The sequence below is a fragment of the Apteryx mantelli genome, chromosome 6, assembly GCF_036417845.1.
Source record: "Apteryx mantelli isolate bAptMan1 chromosome 6, bAptMan1.hap1, whole genome shotgun sequence".
In the NCBI taxonomy this organism is placed as follows: Eukaryota; Metazoa; Chordata; class Aves; order Apterygiformes; family Apterygidae; genus Apteryx; species Apteryx mantelli.
In genome coordinates this window covers 24,511,559-24,534,555 of record NC_089983.1, presented here as the reverse complement: position 1 = coordinate 24,534,555, position 22,997 = coordinate 24,511,559, and the positions used below count along the sequence as shown (strand labels likewise).

The window sequence follows — 22,997 nt, the reverse complement described above, 5'->3', positions numbered from 1 at the left end:
GGCTGCTTTGTCCGCCTGCCGCATGGAGGGGAGCGGGCAGCGCGGGCTGCAGCGCGGGGGGCTGCCGGAGAGCTCGGGGAGGTAACGGCAGCGTTGCTATCGAAGCGGTGTGATTTTTATAGCGTTGAGCTACTTTACCACTTTAGAAGACAGAAGGAATAAATGCACCCCTTTGTTGAAAAAAAAAAGACCCCAAACAAGTAAATTCCGTTCCTTGAATCTCTGAGTTGACGCGTGCTGCCTTTCCCGTGCAGCGACCCGGCCGTGCCCCGTTTGCCCGCCGCTGCCTCCCGCGCCCCGGGCCGTGCGGCGGAAAGCTGCTTCCGCAGGGGCAGCTCGGTGCGCGCCGGCGGGGAGCCCCGCGCAGCTCCGCGGCGGGCGGGAGCGCTGACGCGCGGCGCGCTGCCTCCTTCTGCGCTATCAGCTGCCAGACGGGAACCGGCCGCATCCAGCGAGCCAGACGGGCCGGGGATATTTTTACGCGCACGTGGAGCACGTTTCATTGCTAAATCGATGCCTACGCGTAAGCGATTGAAAAACCGGAGTCATGGATCTTAACACGTGAAAAATGTCTTTCATGCGCTAACCAAAGACTGAATGAAGGCAGCTTCAGAAATTCATGAATGGGAGCTCTGGCGGCTGGGAAAACACACGGGCGAATCTTTAATCCAGCGGGATGCAGAGCCGCACGGCCCCTGTGCCCGCAGCAGCGCCTGCCAGCACGCAGCGCTGGGGAGCAAGGCGGCGAGAAGAGGCGCGGTTCTGGAGACCCGCGCCCGCGATGCCCGGGGCGGGAGGGGGCTGCGGGGCGCTCCTCCGCACCGCCGGAGCGCCGTGCGGCTGCGGCGCCTCCCGCGGCCCGGCGAGGGTCCGCACGTGGAGCACCTCCCCGCGCCGCCGCCGCAGGGCGGAGCGCGGCGGCGCGGCGCTCGGCTCCCACCGAGGCACCGCGCGGCCGCCGCGGCGCGCAGGCGCCTCAGCCGCCCCCTGCGCCGCTGGAGCCGGCGCAGCCGCTGGAGCCGGCGCAGCCCCCGGCCGGGCCGGGCCGGGCGCAGCCCTGCGGGGAGGGGGCTGCGCGGAAGGGTCGTGGCCCAGCTCCTGCGAACCAGAAACTGCAGATGCTTCCAGGGGAGGGCGAGGGCGGCTGAAGCACTAGCGTTTGGGGCGTTTCTCAGCCGCGGTGCTGTCACGCTGTCAGGTCTGCGAGCTACAGGGACCTCGCGTACGGCAGCAGCCACCAGCCCCTTCGGCCCACGGCGGCGCTCGGGGCGCGGCCGCGCTGCACCCTCGCCCCGTGTCCCCGGCCGCCCCGGCGCTGCGCCCCCCGCGGCTGCGGGCACCCGCTCGCCCAGTGTCACTGCTCACTGCCTGGCCCTCCCCGTGGTACTTGCTTTTTTCGCAACACTGCACTTCCACAAAGAAATAGCACAAACTCCGGAGTGCCAGGCAGGCACAGACCCCAGTCTCTCATGCAAGGATATTGGTCATCTACATTTACAATTACCTGAAATAATTGTTACCATTTCACTATAGTAAGGTTTGGTCTGAGCATTCACAACAGTATTTTACTCCAAAATGGTTACTGTGCTTCAGTTCTGTTTGTAGACACTTAAAGCAAGTTATTTTTTCTTTTTATAAGCTTAGGTATAAACAAGCTTTTCCCTTATAATTTCATCATAAAGTCTTATGGCAACCTTACAGCTTATTTGCTGCATTTTATAAGTACAGGCTTTCATGACAGCAAAAATCTGCATATTGACAATCTCTCAAATACCAGAATCAAGACTGAAGTAAGAAAAACCTGTTGTCTCTATTGTATAAAGTATATAGTGAACATTTTACTGTAACACTTGCGAATAACTCATCATGAGGACATTTTAGGAGGCCTGTGATCACCTTCATCAATCTTTGGTGAAAATACCTATTACTAATATCAATTACTTGAGCTAGTCAGCCCTCATTCATTGTACACATAAAAGGATATGAATACCTGAATATATTTGCCTCGACTGGTGAAAAAAATCCACAACTATGAAAGACTCCTGGCTGGCAGATGCTGTTTTAGTACACCGTGAGTGGACTTACATGTTTAAAACAAAAAGGTCATAGGTATTCAAATACCTCCTCATGATTCTTTCAGACCATCATTACTGAAAGGTTACTTGTCTCCTAAAAATATCTGATATTCTTGATATCCCAGTTCCATCATCCTTATGCAGTGTTCTTTTGAAATAACTGTTGTCTGTCATCTACTGAATATTGTTATTCCCAGCTGACATGCTGAGGGTTTTTTTTTCCCAAAAAAGAAAAACTTCATTTTGCTGTCAGCCCTAATACTTACAGGCAGTTTCCTATTTGCATAGCAATATACATAGCCACAATTGAATAGCTGCAATAGTTTCAATGAGTGTTCTAATAGCTAGCTGCAGAATCGGGCTCTCAGATCTCCTTAGAGAAAGGAATAGTATTTTCTATAGTACACTCCACAAAGATCTCTGAAATATGTAAAACCGTATAAATAATGTTCACCTCCCGATTTTGTTAAGTAGGAGGACTTAGCATCTTAAAACATACCTTTATTTGATTTTGCTAAGGCCGGTCCCTAATGAACAATTAACATCAAAAAAATGAAACTTGAGATAGTCAAACTTCAAAACATTTTTCACTGACATTACAGCTGATGCTGCAATGTTTCAGGAGGAGGTTGCTTTTTTCAAGTATGCAATAAGATCAGCTCTCTCATTCTGCTTTTTAATGCCAGCAAACATCATTTTTGTTCCAGGAATGTATTTCTTGGGGTTTTCCAAATACTCCATCAGTGTACTTTCACTCCAAGTAACACCTGAAAAACAAATACAATAAAATGCAAGACTTGCCCCAAACCTTATATATATCAAAATACTGAGGGTCTCAAATCTAAAGTGTGGTGCTCCTGAACATAATGTGCCTAGAATCCAAGAGGAAAGTGAGAGTGAATGATACATAACATAAAATTTTCAACATTTAATTCATATTTCAGTATCCATTTAATGCACAATTCATACATTGCCTTTGAGTCACTTTAATAGCTTGATCATATAAATAACATAATACTTTTTGCATCATGGAGAGTTGCAATTCTTTGTAGCATTTCAGATAAAACTTAACTATATATTACCTTTAAATTATGTAAGTATCTTTGTAATCCCTGTATCCAGAAGATCGAACTTTAATTTCATACAAATGTTGAAATGAGAATCTACATATTAAGTTCATCAAGGCTGTGCTTAACTGAAGGGCCTTAGAAAAAGGGTTATCAATAGCCACTTCTGGATTTTCTTGACAGAAGATAAAAAAAAGCATTATTGTTTCCTTCTAGCCCTGCTAAATCTTGTCTCTATCAACAGAAGCCTACCACAATAGTACTGAAGACTACTGAAGTATCTAATAACAAGCCCAAGTTCATCCTCTGTGCTCAAGAGTGGACTGCTCCCATTGTCTAAAGTGGATTTAGATATCACATTGTTGGCTCTCTTTTAAATACTTGTACTATCATCTGTGCTATTTGTTCATTAAATATTTAAAGAGAAAAAACAGTCAATATATGTTGAAATGTATGGCTTTTTGTATGAGAGAATTTCCAGTAAAAGCAAATGTTACAAAAAATCTCCCAGAAATCATGGCAAAATCAAAGAGTCAGTGAATTCTGAAACACCTCAGTAACTGAAAAAAAAAGGACTGTATTTGTAATTAATAGATTGATTCAAAAATTATAAATAAACAAACCAAGGTCCCAAATAAGGAAAACCCCCAAATGAACATACAGAATTATTTTTAGATGTCTCATTGCTTTTCAGGATTTTCTGTATTAAAGTACACAAACAAGTCATAATGTTTTAATCAATGACAGTATTTTGTCAGCTTTGTCACCCTTGTCAGGTGTTCTTGAGTAAAACTGCAGCACAGCACAATAACAGTAGAGGGCAGTGAGCAGCAAACAAAATCTAAAAGCACTCAAACAGAAATGAAAATCTGCGCATTGATACTACAAAATTCTGTAAAAGATGCATACATTCTGACCTGACATGCTAGATATTGCTAAAATTTCTTTTTAATTTAGGGACTGAGTAATTTCGCTTCTGAAACTATAGCTCAGATTCATCTGCAGTATTGCAATATAGATGCTTCCAAGAGTAATTCTTGTAAATATGGTTTTCTATTGTATCTCTAAAGAAAAAGGCTTCTTTCCATATACTTTCCCTCCAGCACTGCACCTCATTCATGTCACCTGTTAGTTTTACCTTTGTTCTTGTTAGAATCTGAGTAAGAAAATCCTGCAGCTTGTCCTGTTTTGCGGCCAAATAAACCCCAAAGATTTGGGCCTGTCTTGTGTTTTCCACCTTTTTCAACTGTGTGGCACTGACAACATTTCTGAATAAAGATCTTCTTGCCTTTTTCAACATCACCCATTTTGATCTATGACAAAAAATAAAAAGAGAAATTTACACAATGATACAGAAAAGATCACTGTTGCTGGTCACATCATCTCCTTCAACAGTTTTAGAAAATATTTGTCTTGCACAGCAATAAAAATTTAGTTTCTCAAACAAATGAAAATCTGATTGAGACTTAATTATAAACCTAGACTCTGTTAAGCTGCACAACCTCTTAAATTCATCTGGTTATTGCTGGTCATGAATTAATTCTTTACAAAGTTATCCAAGATGGAATTAGGAAAAAACACCATGAGTTTTTTTACTGCATCTCCAAGAGGTGCAGAGTTACAGAATTTGCATCATAACTTCAGAGGTTAAGGTAGCTTTAAGTCATTTTATTGCTTTTCTAGAGCTACTCTGATGGTAAGAGAAAATATCCATGTATCTTTGTCTAGAAGACCTATCTGAAATACAGCAGCATCTCAGGCTTTCCCTGTGGGTCACAGTACTACTTAGAATGGCTCTAGAACTGCACCCTGTCACATATCCAGAATATCCCTTACTCCAATCCTCTGCTCCAGTACATTCTCCCATACTTGTGAAAACAACTTCTGGAAGCAGCAAGGAAACTACTACCAGAGTGCAGACATGAAGATTCATAAGGATTACTGCTAGCTAGAAACACAACTTCAAGGAGTCCTTTATAATAATCTAGTCCTGACCTCAGAGAACAAAGCCACGCAGGGGTGCAAAACTTAAATGTCTTCTAATACACAAAACATATTAACGCAACCTTAAAAATATTTGATGAATATCCTTAACATCTACCGATTAGCAGTTATTGTCTATGACCCCCGGGCAGCGGCTGGCCCCTGCCAAGGCGGAGGGCCCCCCCTGCGCTGCCCCGCAACCACGTGCCCCAAATCCGGCGGGCCCTAGCCTCAGCAGACACTTCGCAGCCGACCGGAGTCAGGACAGGTGTCGTCAGAGTGGCGCCCAATCACGGACAGGCTAACTCAGCACCTTCTCTTCTGATTGGTGCGTCGGAGGCCCGCGGGGTGGGATTAAGAGCCGCGCCCTTTTTCTAGCGGGAGCAGGAGGTGGCGGGTGGGCTGTGCAGTGCTAACGGTTCTAACGGCAGTTCCCGCGCGAGGGGCGGGCGGCGGCGGCGGCATGGAGCCCCCGGGAGCGCTGCCTTCTCTCTGCAGGCCGCTTCCCTATGCCGAAATGCTTGTTTTTCCTACTAAATTGCTTTGCATCCCAATCTTGCAGTGCCAAGAAGATATGGTATCAGGAGTTAGGAAAAAAAAGAGTGCACTGTTCAGTGCTCATAAAAGACATTGCCTTTTAACCCTAACAAGCTGTTCCCAATGAGTTGTACCTTAAACTCACTTTTCTCAACAGGCTTCCCATTGTTCTGTAAAGAAGGAACTTTCATTTTCCTGAGTATTCCTTTATGTGGTACCAAAAACAAACACTATATCCAAAACGTGTTCCTCTAAAAATACTCATTAACCTATTTTACACTCTGAAATGAATTGCCACTTAACTCTGCACACATTCACAAATTCCGCTTCCCAAATCACTACCACTGCCAATACTTTTTCCCACAGATAAATTATTTTTCCTGGATATTTTTTGTAGTTGGTTCTCATGAAATACATCCAGCTCCCTAGGCCTCTATATGCCCAGAGTTCACAAGAACTCTGTTTAGCCCCACTGGTGCCTATCACAGTAGAGGCCTTGAAAACGGTTTCGTTGGGGAAAAGCTGTCTCATTACGACACTGCTGTTGCTTTGAAGGGAGTGGGTCACCACATAGTGTAGTGAGCTCTCTAATTTAAAGAGATCCTTTAAAAAACTGTAAGTATTGTAGCACGAGTGTGTGCGGGAGATGCTGAGGCCACACCATCCTCGGACACGGACTGTGGCACAGGACGGCGGGAGTTAAAGGGAGCCCGTTCCCCAACGCCTGCTCTCGGTTTGTTTCTCCCTAGTCCTTTCCAAATACCCGCTGCAGCTCCGGGCGAGGGAAGAGCCGTGTCTTTTACACGCAAGTGCTCGCCCGACGCCCCCTCCCAGGCAGAAGCCCCCCCTCCGGCACCACGGCTGCCCGGCTCCTCCTTCAGCGCCCCTCCCCGCTGACAGACGCCCGCCGAGGGGCACAGGGCGCCGCGCCGCGGCCGGCAAGGACGCTTCGTTCTGGCGCAGCGCAGCGGCGCCTCCCAGGCGCCGGCGGAGCGGCAGGACGTCAGCGGCGCCGGCGGGCGCGGCGCGGCCCTGACTGGGCGCGCGGCCGGGGGAGGGGCGCAGCCCGCGCCCAGCGCGGACATGTTGTCGCCCAGGCGGAAAGGGCGCAGCGGCCGCTCCCCGCCGGCGCCTGAGAAAAGCCGGCGGTCTCCGGCAGCTCGGGAGCCCGGCGGCGGCTTCGCCATGGAGGAGGGCGGCGGCGGTGGGTTCCGCCTGTCGGCCGAGTGCCTGGACGAGCCGCCCAACAGCCGCGTGTTCGTGGTGCTGGGCAAGGACACCGGGGAGGCGCTGCTGCGGGACCGCTTCGCCCCCTTCGGCGACATCCAGAACATCTGGCTCTTGCGGGACAAGCGCACCAACGAGTCCCGCGGCATCGCCTTCATCAAGTTCGCCCGCAGCTCGCAGGCCTGCCGGGCCATGGAGATGATGCATGGCCGCAGCCTGGCTCCCGACACCAAGCCCATTAAGGTACGGGCCGCGGCGGCGGCGCCCGGCAGCCGCGGCGCCCTCCCCAGCATGGCGGCGGCGCCCGGCAGCCGCGGCGCCCTCTCCAGCATGGCGGCGGCGCCCGGCAGCCGCGGCGCCCTCCCCAGCATGGCGGCGGCGCCCGGCAGCCGCGGCGCCCTCCCCAGCATGGCGGCGGCGCCCGGCAGCCGCGGCGCCCTCCCCAGCATGGCGGCGGCGCCCGGCAGCCGCGGCGCCCTCCCCAGCATGGCGGCGGCGCCCGGCAGCCGCGGCGGGCCTCGGCTGCTGCGGCCCGAGCTGGCCGGCCCGCAGCTCGCGCTGGCCCCAGAGCTGCGCGGCCCCTTGCGGGCCCGGGCCCGGCCTCGCCGGCCTCTGCTCGGCCGCGGGGGCGGGTCTGCTCGTAGTGACGGCCGGGGAGCCGCTTCTTCCTCCGACGCTTTATCCGCACTTGCGCTCGTTGCCGATGCTGTGACTCTAGTTTAGAGTCAAACCCGGGGCCGTTTCGGGCCGCTGGGTTTGTGAGCTTCGTAGTGCGCTTCGTAGGGAGCGTCGCTGGTTGCAGGGTAAGGTAGCCGGGTTTGCACGCCTGGCTGAAGTGCCCACGCGTTACAAGAGCTGCCGCAGGCTTGGAGAATACGTGGTCCTTAACTCTTCCCCCCCCCCCCCCCCCCATTTTTTATGGAGGGAGTCTCTTTAAAAATACTTTAAGAAAATGTATATTTCAGGTGTGTTAAACAAGATTAACACAGATACCTAGAACTGTCTTTGCAAGAATGTTTTGTTTTGGGTTTTTTTGTATGTTATGCACAGGTTTTGTCAAAAAAAATTTCATGTTTTTCTTTAATCTATGGGGCCTGCTGGCAACTTTCAACCTCTTGAATTGTTTTTATATTCCCCAAATAATGAGAAGATATGAATGACTCTAAACAGTGAAAGAAGATTCCACATTTAGAGTCATTCATATCTTTTTGCAATTGAGACACTGAAAGTATTTTCTAAAAGCACTTATCATTAGAAGCCAGAAGATCAGGGTTTGTGTTCCCTACTCCCCTGTGTGACCATTAGATGAATAACTTAAGAGCTCTGTGAAGTCAGTTGCTCCCTTTGTATAAGATGCTTGCATTGAAGGTTTTTACTTGTGTTTTATTTACTTATCTATTTAGTTGTTTTGCCTGTTTGTCTTCTGGGTGCACTGTTGAGATAACTTTTTTTAACTGTTGAAATAAATTTAACAGTTGTGGGAAGTTATAGTCCCTCACTGAGCACTACACCTGCAGACGTTGGCTAAGTGAGCTATGAACTCGAGCAAGGCCATATTAAACTGCTTGGTTGGTTGGTTGTTTTTGTTAATACTGCTATATTAGGGCTGGCCTGTTACAGTAGTGCATTTGTTGCTACCTCACATGCCACCTGTGACATTGATAGTGCTACTGAATCAGGCTTGAATGCTCCTGACCATTCTCCATTGTACCTTCGGAAAGCTTCTGCAGGCTTCTGTTCCGTTTGAGAAACAGTTGGGATGCACCGTACTTAACAGATATGTTAACTTAGCTTTTGTCACAGGTGCATCTATGATCAGAGATCTTCTTTCATATCAGGAAAGCTAGATTATATGAAAGATAAAGATTTTTTTAAAAACAACCTTTTTCTTGCTTGTATCAACAAGCAAAGTGGTTAAGACTCTTTCTTCAGTAATTAATGTCCATATAATTTTTTTAAGGTATTTATTGCACAATCGAGAGCTTCTGGAAGCCACCGAGATGTTGAAGATGAAGAGCTTACACGAATCTTTGTTATGATACCAAAATCCTATACAGAGGAAGATCTCAGAGATAAGTTCAAGGTACTAATTCAGTGTTTGTTGATCATTATCTTCAATTGGATTTTCTTAGTTTATCAGAAGAGCTTAAAACAAAATTTTAATGCATTTTCACTTATTGTAAATTAATATGCTTTTTAATTGTTCCAGATGTACGGAGACATTGAATATTGCAGCATTATTAAGAACAAGACCACTGGAGAAAGTAAAGGTTTGGGCTATGTGAGATATTTAAAACCATCCCAAGCTGCCCGAGCAATTGAAGAGTGTGATCGAAGTAAGGATCTGACTGAATTCTTCCAAGTTTCTCACAATAAGTGTGTATATGGTCATTAGTGTACCTTTTAATCTTCACTTTGGTTTGCAGATAAATTATTATGTAAACACCTCTTAAGCCAAAAGTTACACTAGTATTGCAAATGAAAAATAGTATTATCAACACTTGTTGAGATTAGTCACCTGATTATTCTTGCAGGACCGGACTCTCCAAGTAGGAACAGTGAAAAGGGTTTGGAAATGGATACAGAGATTTCTTTCATGTGATAATATCAGTCTCTAGTGTAGACTCCACACACAGGAAAAACCTCATTTTAATATGTTGCTAGGAGTATTCATGTTTTATCAAATATATGCATTCATTTTATATCAAGTATATAAAAATATATTTGGTAACCCACAGAGATAGTGTTGATTACATTTATTTAAAATTAATGCTAATTGAAGATTTGTTCAATTAAAGTCAAAATTCATCTCTTACAAAATAAAAGATTGTATGCTTTGTGACTTGGTGATTTGTCACTTATTCCCTAGGACAAAAAAAGATGTTAATGAACTTGAGTGAGTTCAGTGGATGGCCACTTACGTGGTCGGGAACTGACGCGTGTGACCTGTGAGGAGAAGCTGAGGGACCTGGGCTTGCTCAGCCTGGAGAAGAGAAGGGTTTTGGCAGGAGTGTCGTAGCAGTCTTCAGCTACTTAAGGTTACCCAGAAGATGGAACCAGGCTCTTTGCTGAGGTGCATGGCAGGAGAATGAGAGTCAATGGTCTAGGTTGAACAGGGGAAGTTCTGACTGGGTATAAGGCGGGGGGGGGGGGAAATCCCTGAGGATAATTAAGCATTGAAAGAGGTTGTCAGAGAGGTTTTAAAAGTTCTGTCCTTGAAGGTTTGCAAGACCTGACTGGAAGAAACCCAAGCAGTCTTGTCCTGAATTCAGTGTTGATCCTGCTTTGACCAGGAGGTTGGACTGTAATTTTAGGATTTAATGTTCATTTAATCATAAATATTAAACAACATTTTGTTTGTAGTAATATGCCTGATGTATCTTAAATGTTTCTACACAAATAGTATTTGTGGCCCTTCTTGGATAGGGATGTGTATGTGAGCTTACTTAACAGTTGCATTTTATTTCCTTTCAGGTCTGAGAATGAAATGAGTTGGATAGCCTGAGAATAGTATCTAAATTATTCATAAAAGCAAATCCTAGATCAGTGCAAAACATAGTAGGCCTGTGTTACTGAGCTGGCATGGAAGTTCAGCTGGTTGCCTTTAGAGCATCTCTGAATACTGCAGAGTAGGCTCTGTTTTACTTTAATTGTGAATAGGAATAGTCCTGTACAGAAGATGTTTCTTTCGCGGCATTGATTATGTGAGGCTTCAAGAGTTACAGCTTAGTTATTTTCTTAAAAGCGGCACTTACTGTGTTTTCTGAATAACATGTTTCTAAATACTGTAGTCAAAGCATGCAGATCTGGTCATACATACTTAGGGTGTGCTGAGGTGTTGCTATATGTGTGGTTGTCTCTTACAGGCTACCGGGCCATTTTGGCTGAACCTAGAAATAAGTCATCTGAGTCCTTTGAACACGAATATTATAGTAACAGTAATCATACAAGGCAGGAACCAAGAGGAAATATGTTTCCATTTGGTAAGTAATGTCTTTTTTTATACTAACAATGGTTTGTAGCCTTGAATATGGTCACAAAATAAGAGTGCAGTTTGGATGAAGAAGGGAAGCTGAAAGAGGCTCTGATCACCACTTCAGTAATAGATTGGGTGTTTGAGTTAAAATTAGTCAAGCATATAATTTCTTTATTTTTATGACTTGATTTGCAGTAGTTGACTTATTTCATCACCTGCATTGATGAAATAAACGTGTTACCTGTAGTATAAATTTGACTTAGATTGCTTTTAAAAGTTGAATTAAAAATATGGATGAAAGGAAAGCATACTAGTGTGGTGACTTACACTATCTATTTTTATGTTGATTCTTGAGGTGGGCAGCCAGAGTTCTGTAGTTCTGAAAAAAATGAGAGCAGAATTCAGGAGTCAGTCTCCAAACGTCTGTCAGTGGTATCACGGCTTCCTTTTGTCCAAGAGCAGCTGTCCGCCCTCTTTGACCTAATTCCGGGACTGGAGTACTGTGATATTCAGCGAGATCCTCATACTAATAATGGTAAGTAAAAGTACAGAAACAATTTTTCTTTCTTTTAGGAGAAGCATTTTAATTGTACTTCTGTTCATTAGTACTGCAAAATACAGTACACTTGTAGGAAAGAATGTTTTATGTTTCAGCAGTTATTGCTATCACTGATGCATAAGCACAAAAATTAAGTTTTGTTCAGACCCCTCTTTACAAATAGCCTTAAATACTTACCTTTTATTTTATTTTTTTCCATCCAGAGCATAGAATCTCAAGAAGAACAGAATCAAAACCATCAGAAGTATTTGTTATGGCCAAATAAGTTTTGGGCTGATAAAAAGGAGAGAAAGTTTTGAAAATTACTAGACATGTAGTTCTAATGTTCTCTAAATGGATCTTTCGAGTTTTCATTTGAAATAGCTGGCTCTGTGTGTGTGAAGGATTGTTTTGGTTTCAGGCCTTGTTTTTGTTGTTTTGTTACTGCTGGAAAAAAATGTAAAAGAGCTCTCTGCTTTAACAAGTTTGAAGTGGAAATGATTCAGAGAATCAAAATGTAACTTCATAGTTTCACTTTTAAATTATTCCATTAACAGTGAATCTCAAGTACTATGTATTTTTTTTTTTTCTAGTACTGGGTTGGATAAGATATGTTTTTTCCCTCTGTTGCTTTTTATGGGTTTCCGGTGGAAAGGGGACAGTACCTGCTTCTCAAGCTAATATAAATATAGCTGCTCTGTCACCAGTTAGTTCTATTGAATTTTTCTTTGCAAATGTTACTGATGTTGCTATTAAAGAATGTACTGTTTGGTAAAAAGCCATTGGAATGTTGTAGCATCTGTGACTAATGTGAAACTTGATCCTACTGCTTTATGTAAGTGTAGTTTGTTCTTAGGATATACATTTATCATGCTGTAAACACATGCGTTTTACTTCTAGGGTATGCTGTGATTCAGTACAGTACTGCTGCATCAGCTATATATGCCAAGTATAAATTACATGGTTTTGAGTACCCTCCTGGAAATCGATTAACTGTCACTTTCCTAGAAGATGGGAGTGATAGCTCAGAGTAAGTACCAATCCATACAGATAGAAAGTTGCAAGTCATGTGTTCTGGAGAGCAAAACTTTGGGGGGGGGAAATTTTTTTTCTCCTTTTTAATATAAGAAGGAACAGCGATGTTACTGCAGTGCTGTTTCACACCTGTAAATAATACTGTCTGAAATGTAGTGGTTTTTGTATAGTTTGAAATAAGCCTTTTGAAACTTCTACTACTTTTCTTTGACATAGGGAAAAGAAAAAAGATAAAATATGTATTCTTAAGATACATTGGAAAATCCTGAACTTGTCAAGAATCTTCTTAAATGTCTCTGTGATACATAGCAAGGCTGGAATGTTTTTTTTAGTGAGGCTTTTGTATTAAAAACAGACTTTTATCTGCTTGATCCCTTGGTTGCGTTTGGAATGCTGCAGATAAACTTGGAATGTTCAAAGGAAACACGGGTAAACTGGAGAACTTAGTCTTGACCAGTACAGTGAAAAGACACCTACTTTAAAAGATTTTATCACATAAGAACTCTCAAATTCTTGAAAGGGCACTAGCAAAAAATTGAGAGGGGGGAAAAAGGACTTTTGAACAAAACAAAACTGATAAATCCAAGCTGCAAGTTAACTTTACTGCATAACCCGGCTATATGGAAGAAGCATGCTCAGGCTATGGTAGCAGGGAGGGTAGCCTAAAGAAACGCACCCGTTGAGTAAAACTGTTGGTGCTGTGGTCTGATGTCCCCGCTCTGGTTTTCAAAGGGTTTTACTTTGAACCATCTCTGGTCTGTTCCTGTGGTCTGAATGCCCCTTAGAAGTTGGAGTGTTAGGTGTGCTCCTTCAGTGAATCTTTTGGCTTAGTTTTATCCAAAAGGAATTTAGTTCATGCCATTAGAAGCTATTATGGGATGTGAACCAAAGCACAGTAGGGAAGGAAAATGGGGAGATTCACTTCAGAAGTGCACTCCTGACCTAAACTAAAACAATAATTAGTTGCAACCAGCCTTTTTGTCAAGCTCTTTCTTTCACTCTTCAATAATTTCTATTATTTCATTGTCTTACAATGCAAAAGTACTGTTGCTTTTTCTTTATTCTGTTGGGGGATAAGAAAGTTCTCAGAAAATGAGAGCTGGAAGTGAACTTTCTGTGTCTATGATGATGTTACAACTTCTGAACTGAATCTCTGTGCTCTGTTTATTGAAACACTAACAATGACTAAAAAAACCCCAATATCGGCTTTATTTTTCTTTTAAAAAAACCTCTCTATATATAGTAAATTTGATTTTAGAAGAAATGCACAGTTTAGATGAAGGCATTTCTAGGTCAAGTCCATTTTTCCCCTATTTGTTCTTTATCTACTAAAGCTTTTTATAGATGAAATTTCTCTGTCTTTGCTGTCTTACATACCTTCCATAAAAAAAAAAATGAAATAGTTCTGTAGAGTTACTTTTGCCTTTTCTCAATGCTCTGGGGAAAAGAGCTCTATATGTAGAGATATATGAGTGTTTTCAGTGACTTTTAGCTACCATGTATAATTTCAGGGCATGTCTGGAGTGTCAGGAATGCCGGGAGAGAGGGGGAGAGAGGTTTTTTTTTCTTTTTTTTTTTTTTTCCCCATGATCTATTTGAGTTTACAGATTTTTCAAAAATACTTCTAGATGTGTGAAACTTACTTTCTTTTGCTGAATTTAAGATTATAGTAACTTAGCTTTTTTTTTTCTTTTTTTCTTTTTTAATCATTTATTATCACTTCTGCTTGCAGCCTCATTAGAAGAATGGCAACAGAACTGGTAACAGCACACATGTCATCACTGTTGTGGAATAATTCAATTTCTCATCAGTGTAGGACACCTCCTGTAAGTTAATATCATGGATACTGTTAATATTCTTATCAGCTTTAGGTGCTACTTTTTTAATGCACAAACCAACCAGAGTTACTTCTTTTATTATTCTCTTTAAAGATGTCTGACCTTATTTGGATTTATTGTCCAAATTAATGACAACCAAGGTAAATGAATGAGTTAAGTTTAGAACTGTTAGATATTGTTTATGTCCTATGATTGGATCAAAAGTTGTAAATAAGATAAAATTGAACTTTTTTTCTGATCAATTAATTTATGTTTGCATCTTATTTTTGTTTCAGCAGGCATTTGGAGGAACTTCCAGCTCACAGTTACTTCAGCCCCAAACAGATGCCATACTTCCACCACACAAAAAAAAAGTTCCACCTGACACTTCTGTGAAGGAAAGGCTTTTCATACTATTTAATCCCCATCCTTTACCCATAAACGTATTGGAGGATGTGTTCTGGTAAGATTCCATTACAAATCAACAGTCATTTCACACTACCTACATATTGGTAGCAAAGATCCTTACTGTCTTTAAAACAAATGTGTAGTTCATCTGTTTACCAGTATTTTGTATTATTTTTAGTATACTCTTGAATAAAAAGACAACATTCTCCTTCTCTACTAGCTGGCATTGCAGTAATTCTTTGGAAATCCAAAATATTTTCAAAGCACCAGGAGGAGGGGGAAAAAAAAAAACAGCATGGACTTGTGTGCGATCTAAAACCATACCTATTTGATGTACTAGATTTTTCTTAATTGGATTCTGGAGAAGAAAAAGGCTATAAATCCTAGTCTTGATGTTTGAATAAACTCCCTATAAAGTACATGATGTACAAACTTTCTGTTCTTTGTGTGCTAAGGAACTGTCTAGAAAACCTCTGAGGACTTTGAAGTTTGGGATTTTCTGTAAAACCTAATGCTTGCTTTCTGAGTCATTTCACTGAGACCTTTTCAAAGATGGATCACAGCTGTTAAAGTTCATTTAAATGGAATGCAAGTTTAGCCTTTGCATCATCTGGTTTGTTGGAGTACTGTTTACTCTTTGCGACTATGGTATTGGTCAGCTGTGTGTATTTTTTTTAATAAGAGATAAATCACTGGTACATCTGGTTCTAATTGTGATACACCACAGAAAATGTGGCCTGCAAACCCTTGGTTTTCTTTTTGTTCCTGCTTGGACTTACAGGGAAGGGGATAAGAAAATCATGGGTTCTGGTGGAGAGCAGCACAAGATGCCATATGTATGGGTGTATGCTTTTGGCAGCTACCAAATCGCATATGCTTGATACTGGGTTGTAGGTATTGGTGCTGCAGCAAAATCTGTAAGTAATATATTGCTATTAATTCTCATTAATTTTGTTTTCAGTCGTTTTGGACACCTGATAAAAGTTTACCTCGTGGCTGGAAAAAATGTGGGCTATGCAAAATTTGCAGACAGAGCAAGTGCCAGTGATGCCATAACTGCGTTACATGGGAAGGTTGTGAATGGTGTCAGGCTTAAAGTAAGGTTGGCAGACTCGCCTACAGAAGAATCTAACAAACGTCAGAGAACTTACTAAGTGGGTAAGTACCCAGTCTGAGCTGTTACTTAAACTAAAGTTGAATACTTGAAATAGTGAGAGGCAAAATATTTCAAGTTAAATGTGAAAAATGTCATGATAAATTTGAGCTGTAAAGTTGTTAGCTAGAAACAGATTTAGTTTGTGATAAGTGTATATACTATTTGTTTGTGTGTGTGACACGCACACTATTTTAGTAAAAATCTTTATTTTTGTAATGTTTGAACAAATATGAGCCAGTTGATTGATATCAGTCTGGATGTTCATAATATTCACTTTATGTACATAAGAGTATCAGATAACATTGAAAAGAGTATGGGAAAAATAAACAATATGACTGAGATCAGCTTGTGTGCGTCTTTCTTTCATTAGAAACACATACACCTTCACAATGGTGTTGGCTAAGAGGTTATCCCTGAAAAGGACAGGGAAAGAAAGGGTTAATAAAATGGACATGGGAAGGACAGGGAAGACTGCCAGGTGAGAACTGAAGGCTTTGGAGATTTGGGTCAAGTGGACTGTGAGAAAACACGTGTAGTTAGAATGTGTGATGGTGAAGAAAATATTGCAGAGCTGCTTATGGTGGGGTTGAGGTTTATGTTTCAGTTATTTCAGAGTATCTGAGCATGAGAGGTCATACTTGTTCTTTTTGTGAATTAACTGGCTAATGCTTTTGGCCTGTTGGTAATGTCACTTTATTGCCATTAAGTTATGAGGCAGATCACCCAGAGGGGATTTTACAGACATTCAAGGGCAAAATTTGACTGTTCTTTTAAGACATTGGTTTGATTAAAATGATATCAAGTTTATCTACTATTAATACTTTTTACGTTAGGATCATTATCAAAAGAGTTATCTTGTTGGGGAGACAGGAGGAAATGTTAAATACTCTTTTCTACGAAAGAACTCCCAAATATTACCATTGCTTCTAAATAATTTTAGTAGCCATATTATCATTATAGGGAAAACAGAGTCTTGTTTTCCTTATTCAGAAAATATTGCATGAAATCCTGACTCTGTCCGCATCAATATTTTACTTCTAATTTTGTTTTGCTCCTCATGTCTGTCTTGGTGTAGAATCCTCTAGGTATCCTCTCTGTGACCTGGGAGTTACAGATTTCACCTGCAGTTTTCTTTTACCTTTTTTCTTTTCTTTTTTTTTTTGTTTTTAATAATGACTTTTATATTGTTCCTTGATAAGCAGCAATTACTAAAGGTATTTTTAGTTTTTATACACACAAATTGCTTTAAAAAAATGGCATTCTTTTTTCAAATCGCCTTTTAAACTTTTTTTTTGAAAAACAGCTCTAGCAAATGTAATTTTAAGTAACTTGTAGCCATGCTCTGATCTTAGTACTCAGTTGTTTGTTTGTTTTAATGTGATCTTTACTTCCAGAAAGACCAACCTCTTTACATCATAGGTTTTTCCTGTAGTGACAACATGTAATGTAATAGCAATTCTGCCATGACTGTAGGAAAAGATGACTACTCACTAGAACAATGTGGATGTGATATGCATCCAAAGTTATAAAGATGTTTCATCCTTAATTAAAAAAAAAAAAAAAAAGGAAATCTGGAATTTTTTCCTGATTGTTAAGCTAAAATTGAATTTTTGGCCTTTCTCTTTTCCTAGTCAAGCTGATTATTCAACATATTTTCAGAGATAAAGCTTTCATTCTGCCACTACTTGGTAATACATCTTGGAAAATATGAAGTCCTCCAAAATAAATATCAGACCGCAGTCAGGTCCTGAGTGAAGATTCCATTGCATCTTGCTTGTAGACTGGCTTTTCCAAGAAGGAGTGACTCTAAATGGGATTTACTGTTCCGCCTGTGATGAAGTAGCTAAGAGTTGAGAGGATTCTTCAATTAATTACAAAGAAATTCCTGAAGTTATTAACAGGGAATATTTGCATTATAAAGACTAATACTGTCCTCACTCAAAGGTTGTTTAATAATCTGGAGGATGTTAAGAAAACTACAGTAATTATTTAGCATCTGAAAACTGGGCCTCCAACAAAAAGTGAAAGAAATACAGCCATGTGTTTGTGTGGTTTTCATTTGTTTGGTGTTTTTTGTTTGTTTGTTTTTCATCCAACAAACTGAAGTGGTGACTTAATCTTGGGCTATAAGTACCTTTGTGTAAGCAAAGATAGACAACTTTTTAACTAAGCAAAGGCGTACTAGGATCCTGTTGCACAAAGTTGATGCTAGGTAGACTCATAAGGTAGGAATGAAGAACAGACTCTTTAAGACTGTGATTGCCTATCAGATGACACATTTTGCATAACACAGATCAGTTTGGAGTATATCTTGATTCAGGAATAACTCAGTTGATTTCTATGGCTTGTGTTATCTAAGAAGTGAAACTGGATGAATGTGTAATAGTATCTTTGGCTTAAAAAAATTTATGAATAAACTTCAGTACATTATATCTGTTAGTACCTTAAGCTGTACAGTAATACAATGGCCAGAAGTCTGACACAGATGCTGAAGATGGTATGCGCAAGTGGGGCGCGTGTAGAGCTGCGCTAGGATGGAAGGTGTTTGTTATTGCACCGAAACAGGGAAGACTTGTGGACTGCACAAACTACTTTATCCACTTAACTCCTCCCTTCTGTTTAGATCTTTCTGTTCTCATTATCAAAACCAAACTGTCTTTCTACCTTCCAATTTTCATGAGGCCACTTCTTTTGACTCATGTCAAAAGATGTAAAAACAATTTTATTGGCCTTTTAAATTTACAGTAAGGATTTGATTATGAGTAGGAGTTACCAAAGTAACTGAAAAGAATGTTTACAAGACTTATTACTTCAATGAAAAAGTATTAAAAAAAGAAGTACCTCCAAAGAAGTTTAATTTTATATGTTACTACACTCACATACTCACACTTTTTCCGGTGTGGTTTTGAGAAAATTCTTTAAAGTCTTAAGGTGACAAAAAGTGTGCTTGGTCACCTACTAGGATCTTTAAAAGTCTGGGCACTTTATATTTTAAATTACTGTTGAAAATTCTATTACGTACTTATCAGTGATTATTTAGACATCTGAACTCCCTTGAAAGGTGAGGATAAGACATACAAATACACTGTTGTACCATGTTGTCTAATCAGAAAACTGGAGAAGTATGGCCTATTTGAAGAATAATCTTTTTACATGTGGAAAGTAACAGCAGGGCTCTTTGTCCTTTCTTAGGTTTTTGCATTTCTGTAAATTTTCAGATAATAAAGAGTTCTAATTTTAGTTCATCTGTTCAAAGATGGAAACCCCAAATCTCCATCTTGGACAATTTACCTGTAATTCTGGTTCAAGTGACTGCTGAATATTTCTTGTCTGGTTAGAGCACAGACCCAGCAGGGGAAAGGCTAACACAGATAAAATAGCTTCCTAAATTTGTTATGTTAAATGCAGGTTCCTGGGTTTTGGTCTGTTAACGGGTTGTCTTAGTATTGATCTCTTCTTGTGTCAGAAAGGTAAACTTGCTTTCTTTTTGTCTGTTAGCCAGTTTCTCAGTCTGAGTGAACTGATACCCAAAAAGAAAGATTCCATCTGTGTCCTTTTGCAAAAGGACTTAGGTATTTACAGTAAGCTTACTTCAGCGTGACTGCATTGGACTGACTGACGAACAAGTGTAGTAGCTTAGAGTAGCTTAATCCTGCTTCAAACTAAGCTTTAAATTGTGCATGTGAAAGTGGATGGAATTCTCTACCTCTGAAATGCTTTGAAGATGTGAGAATGTTAACTTTTGTGCTTTTCAAATTCTAAGTGGAGCAAATAGTCTCCTTAGGTAAAACTTCTGTGAATTTTCACTTAATGAAGTCATTGCCTCTTAAAAAAAAAAAAAAATTCCTCTCTAAAGTCCTGTTGTATTGCTTGCCTTGTATCTCCAAAAGCTGACTGGATTTCTGTGATGAGTAGTTTCTGTATAAGATTATGCGGTTAAAATCTGTGAATTGAATGAAGGATTCTATATGAAAAGAAATGCTTGATTTCAACTGAATAATTCAGTTGAATTCAATTGAATTATTTGTTCTTTCAGATCAGTTATTGTCTGACTTTTAGAAATCTTTTCTTAACTTTTTTTCTGCAAATCTTTTGTAATTTACAAAATAGTTACTTAAAAGATGCTGTGTGATAATAGTATGCTATTGATAAAATGCCTTCATGATGTACTTAGACAACTTTTGTGATCAAAAATTATTATTTCAGAACAACCTTTATCAGGAGAATTTGAATACTTTTGCATTAATGTGCTAAACTAATCCATCTAATCAAATTTTCTGGCTCTCCTAAAGTCCAATGAAAGTTCAGTTCTCATATAAGTAGTTAAAAGTAGCAAAGAAATGATGGAAATACAGTTCAGTAAGGTTCTCTTAACTATTTAGTTTAAATTCTAAACTCTTACACTAAGTGTTAACATTTGAAATAGTTGCTTTAAACCATCTTGCTTTGGGTCAGTCTAGGCTTGAGAAGACAGCTAGGATGCATATTTTGAGGCGGTTGTTAAAAGCTGATGCTTTACTTAATGTTCTTAATTCTGATTAGCTTGTACTCTCTACCCAGGTTTTTGCATTGTATTGTAGGCTATTTCATGTTTCACTGAAATTGTATGATGCCTGTAGTATAAATGATATTACTCAAAATGAAGAGAGGAAGGAAAGAATTTGGTATTTGCCAGAGGAATATATTGTAGAATTTTAATTAATCTCTTTATTGCAACCTCTTAGTTTTATTAAAAACAAACACCAAACAGACAAACAAAAAAAACATGTTTTCTGTGAGGCTTTCAAGCAGTCTTTGGAAAGCTGAGCTTCTGACTAGCGCTATATTACAAATGCATAACAGACATCCAGAGCTGGAGTCTGTGGGTCATAATAATCATTGCTGATAGGCTGTAGCCTGTAGCAAGTAGATTCATTGTAGTTTTCCCCTCTGTAACTGATAACTCATTTGCCTCTTTTACATATACACCTCTTTAATAATTCTTTAGTTATTTAAGTTGGAAAAAATGTGTTCTGTCCTGAAATACTTGGTTACTGTTGTCTTTGTCATCCTTGACCTGAAAAAGTCCTGCATCACTGCTTTGGTTTGCGTTCAGTTTTTTACCTAAAACTGTGGTAAAGACCTAAAGTGTAGCATGCATATTTATAAAGTAATTGTATCATAGTTGAAATATTCTCCAAAATAAAAAAAGTTAACTATATTTTCTATTAACAGCATATTGCAGAAAAATTGCTGGCTTTCACACACTGCTCAGAAAAAGAGGTACTCTTTAAAAAGATAAAGAAACATATATATATATATAATATTAAATACTATTTTTCTATATAATTTTAAAAGACTTTATCACTTATGCTGTTGTAAGAATTCTTTTCTAATACATATATGTTAAAATAAACACAGATATGTTGCTTTTTGATACTATTTTTGTGCTTGTGTTCTTTCTACAGAAACTAAATAATGACATGACCCTCAGCTAGCTGACTGACTGACTGAAAACGTGACTAGACATGGTTCCTGTGGACAGTGACAGCTTTTTATTGTTACTTAGTTGATCTTATGTATATGGTATTATCTGTTTTAAAAATGCGGACATGTAGTTTTAAAAATTATCCAGCCATTTAAAATTGTAAACTGATGGTTGTTCTTGTAGTCACCTATCATCTTGTATTATAGAAATAAATCTTTGTGTTTAACTAAATTCCTCCTCTAAAATGGAAATTACAATGATGGGGAAAAAAAATAAAGGAGTCAGCATTTTGTGGCTTGACTGATTAATGGATAATGATTCAGACTATAACTGTCAAAGTAGAAGGTGCTTTCAGTGGTCAGAATTACAGTGAAAACTGAAGCGCAGCAGTAGATTAAAAGAAAATGAAATAATTATTTCAGAAACTACTAGCAAATCTGACAGTATTCAGCCAGATTCAGGAAAACGGCTGTGCTCAAGAAGATGATTCAGGTATGCTCTTAAGTATTTTGCTGATTTAGGTGAAAAGTATTCATTATGCTTTATATACTGTTTAGTGCAAAGGACATTTGACTGAGTCAGATGACTGAGCTACTGAAACTTATCCATGCCTATTTTGAGGTCTTTTGGTTGTCAATTGTGGGGAAAGTATAGAGTTTGGGGATTTTTTTTTTTGTTCTTCTGTTTTTTTTGTTTTTTTTAAGAAGCTTGCTGTGAATATGCTGTTTCAGTAAGAATTGGGTAATTCAGTATTTCAGCAGGACCATTGGTGAAGAGTAAACTAAGTTCAAATAAGCATTTGCATAGATAACTGTCAAATACAAGCTTTTCTATGCATCTTGGAATGCTATCTGTTGAGTTGAAAATATCCTGGTTAAATAAATATATATAAAAATATCCTGGATAAAACCACTGGCCTAAAGAATGGATTCATATGTTAGAGCACTAAGTCTAGCTTTGGGGCTGTATAAAAGAATGCTTTATTTCTGTTCCCCTGTGTGTCCACAGAACACTGAATTTCTACTACTTGGTAAATTCTAATTGCGTGTATGCTGGAGGACAAGTGTGCCCTGTGATATGCCTCCCTTCCCAGCTCCTCCAGTTCAGCTCCCTTGATCATCAGCATGGGGAGATCTACTGGAGTATCCTGGAGGCCCATCCCTGAGCATCTTTAGGACTGTTTCCTTCCAAAGAAATCCCAGGCATACAGGGAAAGTGGTGTGAATTCAGGTCTTACTCCCTTAGTCACCAGGCATGCAGGATAGTCAGCTGGCAGCCAGCGTGCACAACTTTAGTGAGGTGGGGAGTTGTTTGCCCTAAGGGGGGTGGTCTCGCAGGTGAGAGAGTAAACGACATGCTGTAGTGGATCTGGATACAGAGCTTTATTTAAGAACCAGCAAGATTAGAGCTTTTACCCTACCTGATTATTTCACGCACTTGCTCACATGCAACCTCTGCAGTGTTATGTTCACTTAGTCTTGACTTCCTTCCCAGCAGGGAGATCACTGCTGCTCCAGGGAGGTCAGGCAGAAAGTTGTGTCGGTTTGTGCTGTGCCACTTGCTCACAGCTACCGGTCTTGGCTATTACTGGCCAAGGTTCCTGGGCATCCTTCAGCATTCGTTTCCCCTCATCTCTGATCTCTATCCTGGATTTTCCCCCACATCCAGGCTCTTCACCTTTTCAGGCCCCTTTCTTCTTTCTGACAACATC

At 40.6% G+C, this 22,997-nt stretch overlaps 2 protein-coding genes across 6 annotated transcripts; one reads left to right on the top strand and one right to left on the bottom strand.

The window, feature by feature from the left end:
- Positions 1 to 2,606: 2,606 nt before the first annotated feature.
- LOC136992309 (cytochrome c, somatic-like) lies at positions 2,607 to 5,852 on the bottom strand. 2 transcript variants are annotated; one of them, XM_067298518.1, is made up of 3 exons: positions 5,797 to 5,852; positions 4,281 to 4,455; positions 2,607 to 2,842 (listed from the first exon to the last, which is right to left on the bottom strand). In XM_067298518.1, exons 2-3 carry the CDS (start codon positions 4,447 to 4,449, stop codon positions 2,694 to 2,696), a joined length of 318 nt encoding a protein of 105 aa, XP_067154619.1. In that variant the 5' UTR covers positions 4,450 to 4,455; positions 5,797 to 5,852; the 3' UTR covers positions 2,607 to 2,693. The 2 variants fall into 2 exon arrangements, with proteins under 2 accessions (XP_067154619.1, XP_067154618.1); XM_067298517.1 differs by lacking the exon at positions 5,797 to 5,852 and adding an exon at positions 5,209 to 5,338.
- Positions 5,853 to 6,701: 849 nt separating this feature from the next.
- Positions 6,702 to 21,578, top strand: RBM45 (RNA binding motif protein 45). Of its 4 annotated transcripts, none has more exons than XR_010884554.1 (11): positions 6,702 to 7,132; positions 8,850 to 8,972; positions 9,099 to 9,225; positions 10,756 to 10,872; positions 11,221 to 11,400; positions 12,304 to 12,433; positions 14,171 to 14,264; positions 14,555 to 14,718; positions 15,625 to 15,821; positions 21,034 to 21,081; positions 21,267 to 21,578. XR_010884554.1 is itself a non-coding variant. In XM_013960755.2 (10 exons), the coding sequence occupies exons 1-9, from the start codon at positions 6,746 to 6,748 to the stop codon at positions 15,815 to 15,817; spliced, it is 1,518 nt and encodes a 505-aa protein (XP_013816209.2). In that variant the 5' UTR covers positions 6,704 to 6,745; the 3' UTR covers positions 15,818 to 15,821; positions 21,267 to 21,578. The 4 variants fall into 4 exon arrangements, 2 of the variants coding, with proteins under 2 accessions (XP_013816209.2, XP_013816208.2); XR_010884553.1 differs by having other exon boundaries at positions 6,704 to 7,132; positions 14,552 to 14,718; XM_013960755.2 differs by lacking the exon at positions 21,034 to 21,081 and having other exon boundaries at positions 6,704 to 7,132; positions 14,552 to 14,718.
- Positions 21,579 to 22,997: the final 1,419 nt, after the last annotated feature.